Source organism: Culex pipiens, chromosome 2, assembly GCF_016801865.2.
Source record: "Culex pipiens pallens isolate TS chromosome 2, TS_CPP_V2, whole genome shotgun sequence".
Classification (NCBI taxonomy): domain Eukaryota; kingdom Metazoa; phylum Arthropoda; class Insecta; order Diptera; family Culicidae; genus Culex; species Culex pipiens.
This window is the reverse complement of record NC_068938.1, coordinates 67,511,880-67,532,907: the sequence shown is the minus strand read 5'-3', so window position 1 is coordinate 67,532,907 and position 21,028 is coordinate 67,511,880. Positions and strand designations below refer to the sequence as shown.

General features: G+C 35.0%; 1 protein-coding gene across 2 annotated transcripts in view; it reads right to left on the bottom strand.

Moving 5' to 3' along the window:
• Positions 1-21,028, bottom strand: part of LOC120414069 (cGMP-dependent protein kinase, isozyme 2 forms cD4/T1/T3A/T3B) — a 251,272-nt gene that overhangs the window by 135,598 nt on the left and 94,646 nt on the right. The window contains exons 2-3 of one of the 2 annotated variants that reach the window (XM_039575092.2): positions 6,054-6,862; positions 5,665-5,867 (exon numbers count right to left, since the gene is read on the bottom strand). The exons of the other annotated variant lie outside the window; for it this stretch is intronic. Coding sequence (XP_039431026.1) covers positions 5,665-5,867; positions 6,054-6,581 — 731 coding nt within the window. The 5' untranslated portion in view covers positions 6,582-6,862. The remainder of the gene's footprint in view (positions 1-5,664; positions 5,868-6,053; positions 6,863-21,028) is intronic. 2 annotated transcript variants of the gene reach the window in all.

Sequence of the window (21,028 nt, the reverse complement as noted above, 5' to 3'; positions counted from 1 at the left end):
ATTAATATTACGACAGCTATTACCTCTTTGCATGAAGGTATGGCGAGAAAGGAATGCCGGAGTTCTCACCGGTGTGTGACGGGTCAATGGAAACAAATTGATTAGAAACATTCGTTTGTCACGCGATGAACAACCACGCCACTTCATCAATATCCGTGCACGATTAAAATTCAAGATCTTCAATTTAACATCAACTTTAAATAAACAAATTCTAACCTATTGATCGTTTTATTAATTGTTCAAATAGTTCGTTAAAAAAAACTCTGTTGTTATTTCTTTAAAAATATTTTTACACAAAATTAAAAAAAAAATCCAAAATACGTGTCTAATTTCAATCAAATTGGCTATCATTTTTTTCAACGTTCAACAAATAAAAACCAAATAAAGCCCTAAACAAGGTCACAAACCATTCAGCGTTACATTGCCCTAACCTTCTCACCAACTCGATGATCCTGTCTGCTCCCACGACCCACAGAGTTGGGGCGCGAAACAATCAATCATAAAATTAGCAATCATTAGCACCCCGGTGCGAGATCTGGCATGGCGTGGTACAAGAACAAGAACATTTTCACAACTCCGTGACATCTACTTCACACCATCTGTCTGTCTGGAGATCTCGTCGACGGCGAAAGCCCACACAACTCCCAGACGACGACGGACCGTCTGTACCTTCCAGCTATAGAACTCCGCGGAGGCCCAAGTTGACTCAGGTCGCGGCCCAAGTCGCGCGATCCCATTCTTCACCTTTTTATGGCTCTCGTGCGCATTTTACAACCATAAAATCTGCCCCCGTATTTGTAGTGCACTCAGTTGCATAGAGAATCAACGAAGACCTCGAAAAAAATCAAAACTTTTAAATAGGCAACTGAGTGTAACCCCACACGCGACATGACTGTAACAACACCTTTGGACCTCAATGTATCAAATAGGAGGGGTTTGACAACCCCGGCGCGCGGTGCTGTCATCTGGAGGAGGAGGAGTCGCTGGTGATCGAGCATGTTACGCGAATTGCATTTTGCTAATTCATATTCATACACTTTGGCGAGCGCATTTGCATGCCCCTCGTCGCGGACTCAACTCCAGCACCGGCAGTCGCGACTTGTCACCGTAAAATAGCCCTAACATTTTCATTAGCCAAAGCACACATACGAACTTTCATACACAGACAAACACGCTGGACTTGATGTTCATAAGATAATTTGAAACGGCGTTCAAATTGTTGGATTTTTTGTAAAATTAAACAGTTATCCTGCAACTCTTCAAACCGACATTTGTAAAATTGTACTGTAATTGCATACCAAATTGTATCCAAGCCACACAATTTTTGACAGATCTCACCTCAAATCTCACCGTGTCTTGTCGTGGAAAATGTGGGCGATAAAACATCATTGTTATTAACCCTGTGAGCCCCAACCAGCAGCTAATCGCTCGGTGGAAAACATCACGGTCGTAAAATTCATCATTCGGGCACATTTCCATAAACCCACGTGGGCCCACTCACAGGGATCACAGCAAACGATTAGCGGCAAGTGTTTCATTTGCCTATGAATCGCTACCACACTCATCTATAATCGTTAAAATGTCGTAAAGCAGCGTTTTGCCTTTTTGCAGATCATTTGTCGGTATGATTTAGTGGCGGCAGATTTTACTTTCATTTGATTGTTGGCATTTAAATGCAGGGAAAAAGAATGTTTTGCCCTGCATGTGTCATCCAAAAGTGTTGAGAAAGGGTTACATTTTTTATTCTTTGAAACTTTTTAAGTTATTGATATTCTACAAAAAACATTGTCTAGTTTAAAATACAAATTAAAAATTTACACTGGAATTTAAAATCAAAAAATGGAACATGATGTTATTTGATGCTGAAATGGTTTTAAAAGCATTATCAAAACACTCAAAGTGCGGGATTCGGACATTTGCTTGTTTACATGTTTAATCAAGTCTAATTTTAGGGGATTTCAGATTCTTTTTCAATAAATCAAAAATTCTTAGCATGTTTAGTATTTTTTTTAAAGTTTATGTCGCCTCCCTTCAAATTGGTCTGAAAAAAAAGGGGGCAAAAAAAATATTTTTCAAAAAAACTTCAAAATTTCCATGAAAATAGAAGTCTAATTAACAAAAAACAATCTAAAATGCATTTTTCTGCATTGATAATCATATTTAGCATGTTTGGGCTTGTTTAAAAATGTTTTGAATTTTTATGAAATTCCAATGTACAGCACCGCAAAAATTATATTTTTCGCAAAAAATAAAATTTCCGTCAATACTTAGATATTTTGGAAACTAATGATGCATCACACAACTGGACAGGTGTATAATGCATTTTAAAACACTTTTTCATTAAAATGTTAAAACCATGGCTCGTAATTTCAATTTTTATACTTTTTTTTGCAACGGCCTCACTATTAAAATCAATCGTAAACATGCACAAAACAAGCATTGATAACTTAAAATATACACATTTTTTGGTGAATCGAAGCAACATTGGAAGATGCACTTAATTTGTTTATTAAATTGACTGCACATTTCCACACATAAATCAAGTAGTAAACTTGGTTCAATAGCTAAACAGTCCAGACTCGATTATCCGAAGGCCTTGGCGAAATTAAACTTCAGATAATTGAAACTTCGGATGATCGGATCAAAGAATTTTTTTTGCTGTAATTTTTTTACTCTAAAGTGATTTAGAATTTTTGAATTTAAGATAGTGTCAAAATGGTGGTGCTGACATATTGAAAATAAGCATTTCGTAATTTTACTGTAACTATTAAAATTCGACTAAAATGGGGTCGCTGAACTCGAATTTAATGTTTAAAGTAATACAAATAAAAAAAAAACGAAATCTTTTTTTTGTTTGTGATTCGATTATCCGAAGTCCCATACAAACCTTCGTATAACCGAAACTTCGGATAATGTAGTCTGGACTGTATTACCATAATAATGTTAATCTGACTTTTTAACTAACAACAATGTATTGCTAAATTCATAAAAAAATATGTCTAATTTCTGTAGATGATGTAACTATTTCAAATTTCGAAACATATTTTAAAAAATTTTTTAAAAAAACTGTAAAAGAAATCATTATGCTAACTGAATTCACAAATTTCTGCAAATGTACAATTTTTTTGTTATAATAATTGGGGAAGTTCACGTATCTTTGGCTGATTAAGGATACGGTTCTATTTTCATCCATGTGCAAAATTTTTGATAGAAACCTGCTTGCTCACTTTCTATATGCTATTCATTACTTGATTTCAGTTGGAAATGTGTTTAGGTGCACGACGAAAATAAATGATGAATAAATGTGAAATAAAATTTTATAAAATTGGAAGAAAAAAAAATCTATGGAAATATTTTTTCAATTATATGTAAAAGAAAACAGATTTCAAAATGTTGATTTATCAAAAATAATGTTTTCACATAATTGGGTTGAGTAGTAAATTTTAAATAGTCCTGGTTCAAATTGATGCGATTTTTTTTTATTCAGGAGGCTGTTTAAATCCATATCCTGTCCCATTTTCAGCAGATTTAAGATTCTTGGATCAAAAATTCGCTTTATTTTTTCTTAATATACCGTTATCAGGGGTGACATTGGGTCTGGGGGTGAGATTGGGTCATATAAAAATCATACAAAAATGAGGAAATTTGTATGACCCAATGTCACCCCTTTTCAATTGAAATAACAAGTTCAAAAAATCTTTCTTCTTTTTTGAGAATTTGTAATTTAAACTATGAAACAAATTATCAATAAACTAATGCAAAATTATGAAGAAAAACTAACTACAAAATAAATCAAATGTGAACATAAATCAAGTAGTAAACTTAGTCCAATAGCTTTATTACCATAATAATGTTTACCTATCCATTTTACGAACAAACTAAAAATTATTGATTTCTGAATTCATTTAAAATGTATGTGGGTAATTCTCTACCAACTCACACGAAATCGGGAAAAGTTGCCCCGACCCCTCTTCGATTTGCGTGAAACTTTGTCCTTAGGGGTAACTTTTGTCCCTGATCACGAGTCCGAGGTCCATTTTTTGATATCTCGGGACGGAGGGACGGTACGACCCCTTTCATTTTTGAACAAGCGAGAAAAGAGGTGTTTTTCAATAATTTGCAGCCTGAAACGAAATTTGGTGTCAAAGAGACTTTTATTTAAAATTAGACGCCCGATTTGATGGCGTACTCAGAATTCCGAAAAAAACGTATTTTTCATCGAAAAAAACACTAAAAAAGTTTTAAAAACTTTGCCATTTTCCGTTACTTGACTGTAAAAAAATTTGAACATGTAATTTTAATGGAAATTTAATGTACTTTACGAATCTACATTGACTTAGAAGGGTAATTTTTTCATTTAGAACAAAATTTTTCATTTTAAAATTTCGTGTTTTTTCTAACTTTGCAGGGTTATTTTTTAGAGTGTAATAATGTTCTACAAAGTTGTAGAGCAGACAATTATAAAAATTTTGATATATATACATAAGGGGTTTGCTCATAAACATCACGAGTTATTGCGATTTTACGAAAAAAAGATTTGAAAAAGTTACATTTTGCATTTCTCTTTGTTTCGTCGTCCGTGTCTGTCGCGAGGTACGATGAACGGTCATGATCAATGACGACCAACTTTTTCAAATTTTTTTTTCGTAAAATCGCGATAACTCGTGACACAAAATCTGTCACCATTACCTGTTGAATATTACCATTACCATTTTTTCTGTGTACGTAACGCAGTTGGGGGGCGGGGTCTAAGGTTTTATTTTTTTAAGTTGTATGGAAATTTTGATACGTATGAGGGGGAATATTCATCAGGGAATTGTGACAGATTTTGTGTCAAAATAAATAAATGTGTAATATTACATAAAGAACTGGAAAATTTTCATCAGTTGTTGGTGATTTTTCATTAAGTACACATTTTTACAAAGTTTCTAGGCAATAATATTGCTCAATAAAAAATTTCAACCTTCAAAAATTCAACTTTTTTTTCGGTGCAGTTCGATAAAAATAAATTATTTGCTACATGCCAAATGGCAGTTTTGACAGATTAGAGCTGCTGAAATCAAGCAAATGTCTCGCTGACAAGTGGGACGACACGTGCGGGATTAAAACTGTCTGTCTTTTGCATGCTACAGTCCAACCCACAATTTTAACACAAGCCGCAGACTGGTGGAAAACTAGACTCAGTCAGATAGTTGAAATGTCGCGGCCACCTCCAATGTGCCCTGCAGCTGATTGATTGCTGGCTGGCGGTGCTTATTGCTGCAGTTTTAGGTTTTAAGAGGGCGCTTCGGGCGCCTAGACTGCGACTGCTAATTGAACCATTCTACGACTTAACGGGCGTGCGTTATGGAAATTTGTTATTAAAAGCACACCTGAATGTTTATGGGACGGCCGGTTGAAACCGATTGCGATCAGCGTTATTGGGGCTTAATTAATGGTCGACGACCGGCGGTTGACTGAAGTGTGATCGCTGTTGGCATTTGAGAAACTGACGTTACATTTTTGAGTCAAATTCTAAACCTAAATCAACTCGAGGGTTTCGGACAAGTTAAATTTTAACGATTAGTGTAATAACGCATTTGTTAGTAATGATGCTTCTCCAAAAACCTCCCAAAATAGCATCAGCTGGACCACACGCGGCCGATCTCTCTAAGTATAGCTTACAGTGACGTCTTCGGGATCTTGATCAGGTCGCCCTGCATGCCGGCCAGCGACGACAGCGGTTCCGCGCTGATGGCCTGCCGCTTCATGCGTGGCTCGGCGTTGACCGGCGGCAGCACCCGGGTGTTCTCGACGCCCGGCGACCACGCGTCGAACGTGTCCTCCGAGCAGCGCTTCTCGATGAGGGCCTTCGTAATGGGGCGCACCTTAAACGAGCGGGTTTTGGGTGGGTTAGTTTTTGGAAAAGGGGGTTTTCTACGGTGTCCCAAAATACGATTTTTCCATATAGTTGTCGGTAGAAATTAAAAATATTTGATGAATTTCTCGAATGACTATTTATAAATAAAATTTCGTATTTTGGAACAAAAAGAAAGACAAAGAGTACTACTCACCACCTGTCTAAACTTGTCGATTTCATTCTGCAGCTCATCGATCCGATCGTCCTTACTGAGCGACTCCTTCTGCACGTAGATCAGATTGTTCGACAGCCGAATCACCTTCTGGTTGAGCTCCCTGATCTGCAGGTCCTTTTCCTTCACCTCCTTCTGCAGCTTCTGCAGCAGATCCTCCAAGTTCCCCGTCCCATTCTCGTCCGCCTTTCCACCACCATTAAGCTTAAAGTTCGGCGGCACCGACAGGTCGCTCTTGTTGCTCTGGTAGTACTCCTTCAGCTTGCGGTACTCGTTGTTCAGGTACCGGATGCTGATGTCCCGGTCACGTACGTCCTTCTCCAGGTCCACCAGTTGCTCATTCTTCTCACGCAGCGTTTCGTACACCTCGCGGAGTTCACGCCGCAGCGATAGGACCGTGTCCTCGATGGCCCGGTGGTCAACCTTGACTTGGCTGCCATTGTTTTTACCGGTGGGGGTGCCATTCTTGCTGCCGGCCAGACCCGCCGTGGCTGACTTTGAAGAGGCCATCTTGGGGCCGCCCGAAGAGGGTTTGCGCTACTGGGTGAGGTGAAATCGATGACTGGTCTTTAACTTTTTTTGCGGAGATGTCACTTGGCTTGATCACAGTTCAGCAATCTTCGGCGAACAAGACGTGAATATTTATCCCTTACTGGGGCGGCACATTATAACTTCATTAACATGCGACGACATTGGGCTTTGCGTTTCTTCGATTTTATTGCTGTTTTTTCTGATTTCACTGTTTTTTCTGTTCTTCTTTGCACTTATCACTTCATTTTCAACGAGATCTGCTGTTGAGGATATTAATTATTGATGAGCAGTTTGTAGAAGGTTGAGCTTTGCGGTCCCCTCTGGATCTACCCGTACTGACATCAAAGGATATTGTCAAAAAATATATTTGAAAATGTACTTAAGTTCTATTAACCAGCAGTAACATTTTCAACCAAGGATCAACTATACGAAAAAGCCATTGGATGTGTAATTTTCTACTCAAAGATTTCAGCACAGTGACAGATGATGAGTAGTTTCGTATTTACCCTTAATCATGTACCTGTCAAAGCGAGGTAACCTTCCCATAAATTCAGCAGTTATTTTACTTCAATCAGATAAAGAGCTACAAAAAACTTGAAATAATGACAACATCGAACATCGGACGCTGACATTAAGCTTTTTCGGAAACTGCTTAAGCCAGTTGTAACGAATATCTCTGATGTATCAAGTACTACTTCTGTTTGTCTCTGGTAACACTGGATCACCCCAGTACTTGTCGTCCACATATCAAATTTCAGCTATCTTTCTCGCCGGATCGCAACTGTCCGCTTCAATCCGATCAGCCGTCGAGCAGCACCTTTCGAAAATCGCCCCCAGAGAAGCCCGGGTTGATCATGTTCCTCCAAAAACGGTGCCGCAAGAGTGACACCTTCGCAACAATAAAGTACACCTTTTAATCTACATTTTACGCTAATTACACGCTTTGGGTCCGGTTTTGGGCCCCCAGGCGGCAGGTGAAAATTTTGGGTTTATTTTTATGGGATTCGCACAGCAAATTGTGCGGCTGTCATTGCGGCCGAGATTCCTCGTAATCCGTCGTGGAACTGCGCGTGGGTTGCTTTTTGCGCAGGTTTTATTCTGGGAGTGACAGTGACTTTGACAATGATTGCCGAGCAAATTGAAATAAGTCAGTGATCAACCCATCACGTGCGTTTTTGGACAGTGGAAGTTGTCGGTTTGTTCATAAATTTTAACAGTTTTGGACAGTCGCTAGTGAAAGTAAGTTGAAATTTACCAGTGAAAAAAAACTTTGAGGTGGTTGAAAGGACCAACCACATTGATATGAAAAAAAATATTATCCAAAATTATCACATCTGGAACCGAATTTTGTAAAATACTTGAGTACCCATATTTTAAAATTAACGTAGCACATCTATAAATTGTATGACTCATCTAGGAGTAAGACCCATCTAACATTAGGCCGCACGAAGGATCCAGATAACATTTTCATCTAAATAAATAGATCTGGTATAAATATCTTTTGATCACACATTTGTCCTACGTTAAATTTTGTATTTTTTCAGTTATAATGACCAAATTACTGCATTGATTATATAAATTGGAAAATATAAACAAAATTGATTTCTTGTTTTATTGTTTTTTCGTTTCTTTTCGTTAGGCCGTTGCAAATATTTTTCAAAGGTTATGTCCCTTCTAAAATGGTCCAAAAAATCAGAGGGCAAAAAATATTTTTCTAAAAAATCATGAAAATTTCAATGGAAATAGAAGTCTAATCAACTGAAAACAATCTAAAATGCCATATTCTGCATTGATAATCATTTTTAGCATGTTTGGGCCCGTTTTAAAATATTTTGAGCTTTTGTGGAATTTCAATGTTTTTTCTCGCAAAAAATTAAAAAATTGTCAATACTTAGAATTTTTTGAAACTTTTGATAGCAAAACCACTGGACAGATGTGTAATGCATTTCAAAACACTTTTTTCAACCGTGGCCTGTTATTTCAATTTTTTAACTATTTTTGTCAAAAGATGTCATTTTGAATCACTAGGTTTTCATAAAAAGGTTTCATACAAAATTGTTTTCAATGTTAAAAAAATAAACTTTTGTGAAATTTTCGAAAATTTTCGAAATTTTAAATCTATATCAATATTTGAAAATGTCAAACATAGGTGTTTTCAGCCCTTTCAGGAGGTGACTCTTGATTTTAATAATTCGAAATTATGTTTAAAGTATTTTCACGAGGTGGAAAATTAGGGCGAATTAGGAGATATGAAAAAAACTATTTTTTCACAAAATTTAAAATTTATCAGCTTATACAACAATGACAAAACTTGAAAATTGTAGGAAACTCTTCCTTACTTTTTGTAGCGGTTCTATTCCTTAATACAGTATTTTTAAATTGCAAAAAACTGAATATTTTTCGAAAGTTTTCATCTTTAAATGCCTTTACCTTGAAAATTGAGCACTTTATCAAACAAGTAATAAAGTCGCTGTAAAATGAAAAATTTACTTTGCATCTACAAATGATTTTTTTTAGCTTGTTTGAAAATATTTTATTTTTTTACAGAAATTTATTTTTTTCCAATTTTTTTCGGTCTAGATTTTGCACTTTAGATGTATTTTTAGTCCCAAAATAAAAAAATAAAAGTCGAAATCTAAAAATACATTGTTAAAGGAATTAAACTTTTAGTGAATTAAAGCAAAAATTGAAAAAAATCGGGATTTCTGTTCAATTTACCTATTTTTTCTGAACAGTCCCAACCAAAACCTTCAACTTAGCCGAAGAAACCAAATCGTTCTGAAAATCCCCTCTCAAGATAATAATGTTCGAACATTTATGTCGACATGTCGATTTTGTATGCACATGCCTCAAAGTTGTATGGATATTTGTATGGAGAAACTATTGATGCTAGATGGCTTTTTTGACAAAGAGAATGTATTGACAAAGTTTAGTCCAAATAAACAAAATAAAAAAGGTATGCGAAAACTCATGAGTTGAGTGTCTAAGGCTCGGGGCGGAAGCAAAAAACATATTATTTTTTAAATTTCAATCGCATTTTCTAAATTTAGAAAAAGAAATTATCACAAAATGCTTTTCTATATTATTACAGTAATATTACTAACAAAAGATTTGCAATATATCAATTAGCTTATCAAAAAAAATTCTTTAGTTTTATGTCTGTTTCCAAAAAAACTAAATTTGCAAATAGTCCAAAAGTACCTATTTTGCTAAAAAAAAAACAGAAAAAAGATAAATAATTTATTTTTTTTTACAATCAATGAAAATTTCAATTTTAAATCAATAACAGGCAAAAACTTCAAATAAAATTTTCCACAGCCTAAGGCCGATGCAAATATTTTCTAAAGTTGCAAAAGATAGAAAAAAAAATTATAAACATTTAAACAACAGCCAGAATTTCAACATTTCAATGCAAAAAGGCAAAGAAAATGCAGGGGGGGAGGGTGCTGAGATTGAACTTCAGCTTGTCATTTAAATTACGGGGTTTAAATGTCGCTAGAAAAAAAGTATTAGAAATTATATGCCAATTTATCAGGTATAGCAGAAAAAAAAAACTTTCAAGCATTTTCCAAAGATAAAAACATCTCAAAAAATTAGGGGGCTAAAGATTTCCAGTTCCAGTTAAAAAAAAAAAAATCAAGTGCAGTAACTGAAACTATTTAGAGTATATTTACCTACAATTTATATGTGATGCGTCATGTTACATTGAAATAGTTTTTTTTTTTCATAATTTTGTGTAAACCCTGGACTTAAAATTTAAAAATATCTGCAGTGACCTAAGGAGTTCTAACAATGTTAATATTAGAGATTTTATTTATTACAATTGACAGAAACAGTTTCAACATAATTATACCTACACAAATCGTAATTGGAAGAAATGAGACAAGCACACTTTTAACTCTATCGCTCTTTCTTAAAAATCCAATTATATTTATTTTATATGCAAGGGTATTTTTTTAAATTAAAATTTTCATCAAACATTTTTCCTAGACCGCTTCAGCTTTTAAAGAACCCTAGCTTACCTGCAGTGCCAAAAGTTTATGCACTCCTGATATAGACAGTCAGTCTTGGTTTCAAAACGCTAATATGATTTTTTTTGACATTTTAGAATTGAAAAGTTTTATTACAATTTTGGCTTGTTAGGACATCGGCAACTATGAGCCTACGTTTCTGAGTTGCTTATGTTTCAATGGAATTTTCTTTTCTACGAAAAGCTTTTTGCAGCATAAGTTATACAAATTTGATTACATTCATTTTTAGTACACAATAGATCAAATATTCAAAAAAGGTTTACTTATCTAGGAGTGATGAGTTCTTTTGATCACAAATTTTATTTTGTGACGTACTGGTTTAAAGATCAAGATGTTTAGATCCTAACCTCAATAATATTTACTAACGTCTTTTATGCCCATTAATCTTGGGAAAATTTCAAGGAAGAAACGCATTTCAAACTGAAAAAAATCAGCAAAATTTTACGACGCAGACAATTTTCATAATTTATGGAGTGCTTTCCTCGCACAAATGATTTAAATAATCATCTCGTCACCGTTGAGATGCTCCAAATTTCGCGGATATTTTTCCACTTGAAAGGCCAAACGCTGCGCGGCTCGCTAAACGTTTACATCGTTCCGCAACGATTTAGAATCGCCACTTTGTGCGGCAGAGAGTGAGTAGCGTACGATTGATGGTGTTGTTTGCTTTAATCACAGCTATATTTCAGCCACACCTTCAAACAAATTCTCAGAAAGATTCAAATATGAATTTTATTGGAGAAAAAATTTAAACAATAATTAGTAGATTTTACTTTTTGAACCTACTGTCAACTAATCACATTGAAAATATTTTTTTTTTAAACAGTTGATTTTACTCAATTTTACTGTGCAGCACTCTCTGTTTTTTCACCCACAAGTCAGCGCAAGATTAATTGCGTTTTTCGCGGGCCATCTGTGATCCGGTGTGAAATTTCGAATTTGGCGCGATATTTTCTTTATTTGCGTTTTGAGGGGAGGGGGTGAAAAACGGGATAAAGACGGTGTGTTTATGTTTACTTTAATTCGAAGCGTCAGCGGATGAAAATCTTGGCAGCACATCACACGGTGGCCACCGGGTGGTGACGAAAGGTGTTTATGTCCGGCCACCCCAGGGAAGCATTTGCTGTTTTGAAGTCGAGTCGGATGACAGATTTTGATAGTCTAGATGTTAATTTTTATTGCATAGAATGTAATTGAATAATTTTGTTTTGACATTAACGTAAATTATAGGCGTAATTGTAGGTTTTCTGGACTTTTGACCGAAATTCAGGGTTACTAAACTTGCTAAGCTTACAAAAATTTTGAATAAGTGTTTATAAAATTTTCCGATGAATCATGATTATTTTCATTTCCTGCTAATTTGACGACCTTCACGAAACTCGACACTTCGACAGGATACCTTGTGGGCAAAAAAATAAAAAGAACACAAAAATTTCAATTTACTGCACCACCGGAAATGGGTCGGAAACCTTCACGCTATTAAGAACTTAATTTTAACGACCCGCTCAATTTCCTTTGGCACGACACCCGATCTCGGTCGTATGTGATCTTTGCGCAGATTTATCCAGCGGAAAATGGTAATATAATTTTGGCCGTCCCCAAAGCTGCCATAAATCGTGTCACAAATAGCAAACCCCTCACTTCAAAACTGTCCAAAAAGTGACTGGCTTCGCTTCGTCATCTGGGACAAAATAATTGGGTAAATCTGTTTTGGCAGGTCGTTCTGCGCCAAAAAAACACCCCGACCGATCCTTGAAACAATAATCCACAAACAATCCCCGGCAAGCAAAAAACACAGAGTCTGCCACGACCCATAACGAGAACTAATTTCCTCCGAAACTGAGAGTGAAAACCCACGTCAACTTCAAGAGTGGAGCTCAAGACACGCCAACATTATAATTAATGGGCTACCCGATGCGGTACGAACGCACAGTACTGTTCATCAACAACACCCCCTCCCCTCTCTGCTGGAGACGTTCCGTAACGGGGTTGACCCCGGTGCGAAACCTTAGAAAGATCACTTTCAGCGCAGCTACCGTACTTGATCAACACTATTGGCAGAATCAGCAAGCCTCAGCGGGTGACTAATCCGCGGAGCCGGGGACCTTGAGGTGATCGATTCTTTACTCGTCTAAACCTTAGGCTTGCAAAAAAACGAGTTCTGTGCGAGCGACCCTGTTTTGTGGTCCCGCGCAATAATCGGATTACCCAAGGAGTCAGCCCTGACTTATCAACGGCACGGTACCGGCGATTGATGGACTGACAGTTTTAGTGCTACTGACAGCTGATGAATGTTTAATCAATACGGGCGCTCGGGCGAGGTGACGGAGTGCGGCGGAGCGAATTGTTGTAAGCTGTCAGTCAGCTGAAGAATTGTCAACAATTCGCTTGTACTAGAAAGTGTACGTCAGTATTAAAAAAAAAACTATTGATACATTAGGTATTTTTTTATCTTCATACGAATTTAAGTTTTTTCGAAACTGCCCATCATTAAAAAATTGCTTTTGTCCAATTTTGTCAAAATCTAAATTTTTGCTCCACGTTGTAGAAGAACGTGGGAAAGACCTCAGCAGCAGCGGTTTGCTGATGATTGGAAATGTATTCCACTCCGCATCTTTTCCCCTAAATTTTGAATTTTATCCTGGATGTCCAACTTGGTAACAACGTTTTGATTTTTAATGTTTAGTTTCATTTTCCCCCTAAATGATTATTTATTGCCCATTTTACATTTACACACCTCATCATAACTGATCTGGAGCATTTGGTACGGTATGTCCACACATCGTTCCTCCCCTGTGAAATGTGACCCATTTACAGATCTGTATCTGCGGTTAATGCAACGCAGTAGGCCTTGCTACATCAATTTTTGCAATACATTTGCGGGGTTCCTTGAAAAGGACGAGGACTTGGGGTGTAATATAATCACAAGTTCATCCAGGATGCTTGTATTCGATTTTAGATTAGATTAGGTTGGATGCATCTTCTGTAACTTAAATTTTATTCAAATTGTCTTAAGTTTTCCTATAGGACAAATTTGATAAAGATATGTCACAACAGACGAATCTTATTTTTTTTTTGCTTTTTCAAAATCGAAAATAGGTTGAAAAATTGTTATCCAACCCCTTAGACTTGTTTTTTAAATGTTGATTTTACACGTTCCGTGTGACTTTGCCAATGTTATGAATTAAAAAAATGTTTTAGATCAACTTTGACCGTTTTCAAATATAATCACATATCTACAATGTTTGTTTATACCCCAAACTTTGTTTTGACGCAATTTGTTTGCAACTTATAAAATAATCGATTCCATTTTAAGGCAAAAATGTGAAAAAAAACAAACAAACAAAAAAATATGAAAAAGCGACTGAAAAATTAAAAAAAAAACAAAACAAAACGGTTAAACACTATCATTTAAAACAAAAACTGGATAAATCAAAGAAAAATATTATAAATGGGTAATTCTCTACCAACTCACACGAAATCGGGAAAGGTTGCCCCGACCCCTCTTCGATTTGCGTGAAACTTTGTCCTAAGGGGTAACTTTTGTCCCTGATCACGAATCCGAGGTCCGTTTTTTGATATCTCGTGACGGAGGGGCGGTTCGACCCCTTCCATTTTTGAACATGCGAAAAAAGAGGTGTTTTTCAATAATTTTCAGCCTGAAACGGTGATGAGATAGAAATTTGGTGTCAAAGGGACTTTTATGTAAAATTAGACGCCCGATTTGATGGCGTACTCAGAATTCCGAAAAAACGTATTTTTCATCGAAAAAAACACTAAAAAGTTTTAAAAATTTTCCCATTTTCAGTAACTCGACTGTAAAATTTTTTGGAACATGTCATTTAATGGGAAATTTAATGTACTTTTCGAATCTACATTGACCCAGAAGGGTCATTTTTTCATTTAGAACAAAATTTTTCATTTTAAAATTTCGTGTTTTTTCTAACTTTGCAGGGTTATTTTTTAGAGTGTAACAATGTTCTACAAAATTGTAGAGCAGACTATAACAAAAATTTTGATATATAGACATAAGGGGTTTGCTTATAAACATCACGAGTTATCGCGATTTTACGAAAAAAAAGTTTTGAAAAAGTTACTTTTTGCGTTTCTCTTTGTTTCGTCGTCCGTGTCTGTCGCGGGTGACCATGAACGGCCATGACCGATGACGACCAACTTTTTCAAAACTTTTTTTTCGTAAAATCGCGATAACTCGTGATGTTTATAAGCAAACCCCTTATGTCTATATATCAAAAATTTTGTTATAGTCTGTTCTACAACTTTGTAGAACATTGTTACACTCTAAAAAATAACCCTGCAAAGTTAGAAAAAACACGAAATTTTAAAATGAAAAATTTTGTTCTAAATGAAAAAATTACCCTTCTGGGTCAATGTAGATTCGAAAAGTACATTAAATTTCCCATTAAATAACATGTTCCAAAAAATGTTACAGTCAAGTAACGGAAAATGGGAAAATTTTTAAAACTTTTTTATGGTGTTTTTTTTTGATGAAAAATACGTTTTTTCGGAATTCTGAGTACGCCATCAAATCGGGCGTCTAATTTTACATAAAAGTCCCTTTGACAACAAATTTCTATCTCATCACCGTTTCAGGCTGCAAATTATTGAAAAACACCTCTTTTTTCGCATGTTCAAAAATGGAAGGGGTCGTACCGCCCCTCCGTCACGAGATATCAAAAAACGGTTCTCGGATTTGCGATCAGGGACAAAAGTTACCCCTTAGGACAAAGTTTCACGCAAATCGAAGAGGGGTCGGGGCAACTGCTGTGTGAGTTGGCGGAGAATTACCCTGAAACAAAAATACACGCCACATCTATGACATTTTTTGATTTTTAAGTCTAAAACTTAAATTTAAAGGTGATGTCACGATTTTTTTTCGTTCAAAATTTTTGAGGAAATAGCCTAAAATTTTACCAAAAGACTGACGAAAAATGCAGGATGGTATGTCTCTCCTAAAAAAATACAAAAATCATTTACTAAAACAGTTTTTTTGAAAAGTGGTCTAAACGTCAAATTTTTTAAAAACCGGTAGTGGCAATCGATTCTCTAGCCAATCTATATATATAAAAAATTTCGACGGTTTTGTTCGAACGCGAATCAGTTCAATACGGAGCGTCGGATCAAGGCGCTCTTTGTTGCGTTGGGTTCGTAAAAGCCCAAAGAAGGTTCTTACGCCAAGAAATTTCCACTTTGGCCACTCTGGAACCGATTCCGGAAAATCTGCAGATTGTATGGAAAAAGTTGCGTAAAATCTAATTTTGATCATAGGAGGCTGAACAAGGAAAAAGCTAAAAACGTCAACAAACGAAAAAAGGAAAAGACGAAGTTTTTCGGGTACGGCTTGTTTTACATAAAAGTCTCCATATTGACTATTGTCCTATGTCCAATCCTTGGGAAGATACAGCGGTTTTAAAAATAAAAATGTTGAAAAAACGGGTTTTTTTTTGGTGGTTTTTGGCAATTTCTATATGACAGACTTGGTTTTTCAGTCTCGTAAATATTTTTACCGGAAAGCTCGTCCAATTTCCCATAAGTTTGTTTTTGACAGCATTTCAATTGGATGTAAGGGCTTACAGATATAACTACATTGCTAATAACTGAAAATAGAATATTTTTTTCAGTGTGGTAGAAACCTGGATAGTAAATTTGCTTACGTAAATATAAAAACGAGTCAAATCAAAAAGCTGTTACAGGCAAACTTATGGGAAATTCTCAAAAATTTTGAACGAAAAAAATCGTGACATCACCTTTAAATTTAAATTTAGGCTTAAAAATCAAAAAATCTCACAGATAAGGCGTGTATTTTTGTTTTAGTGTATTTTTTTCAGAAAGCCCGTCCAATTTTCTACAAGTTTGTCTTTGACCACTTTTTGATACGACGTAACGGCTTCGAGATACAGTAATTTTTAAATTACAAAATACAAAAATATTTAAATACCTTACGCCCTTCTTAAATGTTATTTTCGAGTATTATTTGCTCCATATACACAAAAATGGCTTATATAGGCCTAGGATAACATGTGTACAAAGTTTCATTGAAATCGGAGAGGGTCGGGTACAAAAGTACCAGAAAAAATCCTGATTTGAGCTGGAATTGCTCTATAAAATTATCGATTTAAATCGCATTTTATACTGAATTCGAAGCACGAATCACAAGTTTTCCTATTTTACATAAAATTTGTTCAACTGAAATTGCCTATAAATTTTGAGATTTTTTTTAATTGTGTTTCAAATACACATATTATTTATTATTTACAAACTTTTTTAACCTTCTCCTAGAGGAAAATTGTTTTCCGATTAAAAATCATGTTCATTGAGAAAATCATGACACTTTGAGAAGTTTAAAATAATGACTTTCATCAACAGTTTCTTAACTATAGTTAACTAACTTTTTAAACTTGTCAAAATTTTATGAAAAGTTCTTCTTGAGGTACTTTGAACACTTCTATACCACGGTCAGTATGTTTCTAAACCATTCCTTACGTATTTTAATTGTAGGTACTCTTCATCTTGCGGAAAAATCGCAAACCTATCAAAGTCACCCCGGCAATCAAAGTCACCCCGTTTTACGGTACCTATAATGTTTGTTTATACCCTAATTTGTTTGCAACTTATAAAATAATCGATTCCATTTAAAGGTAAAAATGTGACAAATAAAGAAAAAAGTGAAAAAGTGACTAAAAAAATTAAAAACAAAAAACATAATGAGTAATTGGGGTTTATAGAACAGGCATAACACTTTCAATGAAAACAAAAACTGGATAAATCTTAGAAAAATATTATAAATAAACGAAGAAAAACTTTAAACAAGAACAATTTTCGTAAAATAATTGAGGGTAGAATATTTCTATAATATTTGTTCAAAAGAACTATCAATATTATTCACTCGGAAAACAGGGTGTTTAAAGCTCCTTAAAATATGTGTATCATTTAAAAAGTTATATTCACATTGAATAATAAATTTACCTCGACCAATTTTAATTAAAATTGTCCCCAGCTGTTTCCATGTCCAAAAAAACTCTTCCCCCATGGATTCTCAGAATCTGCAGGTAATCCCACTAATTGCATGTGAACCCAAATCGGATTTCACCTCCCCTCGAGCACAAAACCCCCCTGCTGGGTTCGAAATTAATCTGCGCGGATGTTCTTTCACCGCGCCTGCACGACAACTTGCTCGGCGAAACAAATTGCCCCAATTATCATTATCTCGTGAGTTGCATCGGGCCGGAATTGCATTCTCGAAATAGTTGCAAGACCGAAGTCTGTTTGGCGATAAATTTCCCCGCGTGTTTGTCGCAAAGTCGCCGCGTGTTCGGGAGATTATTTCGACATCAAAACATGTCATCATTATTTTGAACACAGTTTTTTTCTGGTGCTCTCGTTGATGTTCGACAAATCGGCACGGCGCATGCAAGATTTTCTTTTTTTTCGCAAACTGGTTCAAAGAGTCACGTGGCGCAGTGTGGGTGGAAGTGGCAGGAAGCATAAACAAATCTGATTTTGGGAAAATGGAGCATCTTTGCGAGAAATTTTCTCATTATTTTTGACACTGTGAAAATTTAGTCAGTTTTTCTATTTGCTTCCAAATGAGTTACTCTTTCACAGTTTCAATTAAAATCATGTCATAAAAGTTTGAATTTCTGAAACATGAAAACAAAATATTTAAAACAAGATTCCCACGGTTTCGTCACCACGTGACGTTTCAATGAACATTTTCATAAGAGCGAAGATCATCACTTCTTCGTTTCCTTTTTATTTCAACGAAAGGAAATTAACAAAAAATATGAACCAAGTCGCTAAAAATAAGCTCACTGTTTACGATTATGTGTGCATCAACACGGTCTGTCAGTACACAAAAGTACTCAGCCAGCCAGTTGGCCGGCCGGCCGGCTTGATGCCACAGAATGAAAAATGAAAAATCAGTGAAAATCTCGTAAACGAAAGTGAAAATAGATTTGTTTTGTTGATGGTTGGTTTTTGGTTAGACCGATCGAAACTTGTACTTGTTTAGTGAGTAATGATTGATTTTTCGCAAAAGGAATTTTCAAGTTCTTGCTCCCAAACAGGTGTTCAATTGCCGAATTGCCCTTCCTCACCTTCGATCGTTACTTTCAAGCAAATGTTTTGGCGAACTTCCCAACTCATCGTTCATCGCAGTCCTACGGGGGGATCAGCAATACGTTACAAATGTGACTTGTTTGAACTGCCTCTGCCTCTGTGTCAGTCAGCCAGTCAGGGTTTTGTGTTTAATTAGTTTCTGTCGTTTGCCAAACTTTGTTGATTTTGCTGTAGGACTTTGTTTAGGAGTGGTTATTTTTGAACGATGCCGCAGCATCAGAATGAGCGATGGTTTTTGGTGGCGAGGTCTTTGAACTTTGCGAGCGACGAAACACAATGACTTCACAGTCAGAACAAGTTTATCGCACTGTTTGTGTTGATGTATTAGGTTTCGCAGAGCTAATGGTGAAACGCAGATACGATTGTTTATGATTAATTTCTTCGTGTTCGCACTCGTTCGTCACTCGAACAATTCTCACAATGATCGATGATCAAAGCTAATACAATGGAATATTTATAATATTACATTCGGGAATGTTGACAGATTTTGTGTCGAAAAATTGAACAATTACCTCTAAAAATTAGAAAATTTACACATTTTTTTATGTCGTTTTTACTTATTCTATATGAGTTTATATAAAATACATCGAAAAGAGGTATCATTTAATCATCATTTCTACAAACATCCAAATGGAAACATAATTTCTGGATTTTTTTTCAAGAAGTCCAATAATAAACAAATTGTTTGCTAATGGGTGTTTTTAAAGCAATTGTTTGTTAAAACAATTTTTTTTATTTACATTTTATATTCAAGTTATATTTGCAGTTTTTTTTATATTTATATTTTATTGCAAAGAACTCATAACTATGTTATCGATTGATGACTTCTATAATCTGATAAACAATTGGTTTGAATCTGGCAATCATATTTTAAACGTTTATATAACTTTGCATTTTACACAATTTTCTGTTTATTGTGTAATTTCTTGGTTCAAAACAGTTCTCAACTCTTGAAAACACATTAAACAATCTAAGAGAGGATTAAAACTTAAGCCATATACATAAAAAATAAATGAAAAGTATAATGTTTAGTATACAGCAACTCCTTATGAAAGTTTAAAAACAAAATTTAATTCGAACGTTGTTGCGAAAAATGTTTCAATAATCACAGACTACTGTGTCAGAAAATCGTGCTGAGTGGTCATATTCTTGGTGGCCAACAAGTTTGAACCTTTTGAAAAACTCTTCCACTGAACTCTTCCAGTCGGATAAATATAACAAGTGTTGACAGAATCGAGTTTGCAACAAATTCCATACATTTTTTTTTGCAATTCGGATATATACCTAATATATCCGAATTGCAAAAAAAAAAATGTATGGAATTTGTTGCAAACTCGATTCTGTCAACACTTGTTATATTTATCCGACTCAGCAGAACCTGAACTGAAATGAACACAAAGTTGCTGAAGCTTATCATAAATTTGATCAATAAAACCAAACAATAAAAAGTATGTTTTTTGGAATATTGAATGTTTGATCCTTTTGAAATGTTTGTCTTGATTCCAAAATTTTAATGTTTTTAAAAAAGATCATTATATTTCACAAATGTTTCATTTTTCAACATTGAAAATTGGACCATTTTTTAATTCTTTATTTTTTTTAATCATTAGTTGCTGAGGTATAGGTATTAGGAAATGTGGAAATATTTGGATTAGACTTAAATAACATAAATTTTCTGGTTTATGTTTCTTTAATTCGCTGTATTTCAGCAACCAGGGGTCCAGTCTTCAATATCTTTTAGGTAATTTTATTACACTTTTAAGAAATAAAAATTTTCAGGAATGGACCATCATGGACCATTAAAAATTGAAAAACATGAATTATTCAGTTAAAATTGAACTATAAGTGGCTATATCTTTAAAACGGGACTAGAGTGTCCAATTTCCCTGGGTTACAAAATTCCAGGGAAACGGGAAACTTCAACAAATATCTCGGGAAATATGAAATTTATCGAAAATTGATCTGATCCTTGTTCTGAATATTATTTTGCAATAATTATCAATGGTAAAAATAAGTGTGAGGATCAATTATAAATTTTATAAATTTATTAGCTTTTTTCCGACCAAATATGAAAAAAAATTATAAGTATTTTTTTGTTAAGAAGTAGCTATTATTCTTTCACTGTGTTGGGACAGTGAGTAATATGAATCCATGCTCCAAAACTATAACATTGCTTTTAAATTTGTCTCTGTGACTAGCTTGAGAGAATATAATAAAGATTAACACTTGTAGCCCCAATGGGTCAAAAAAGTTGGAAAT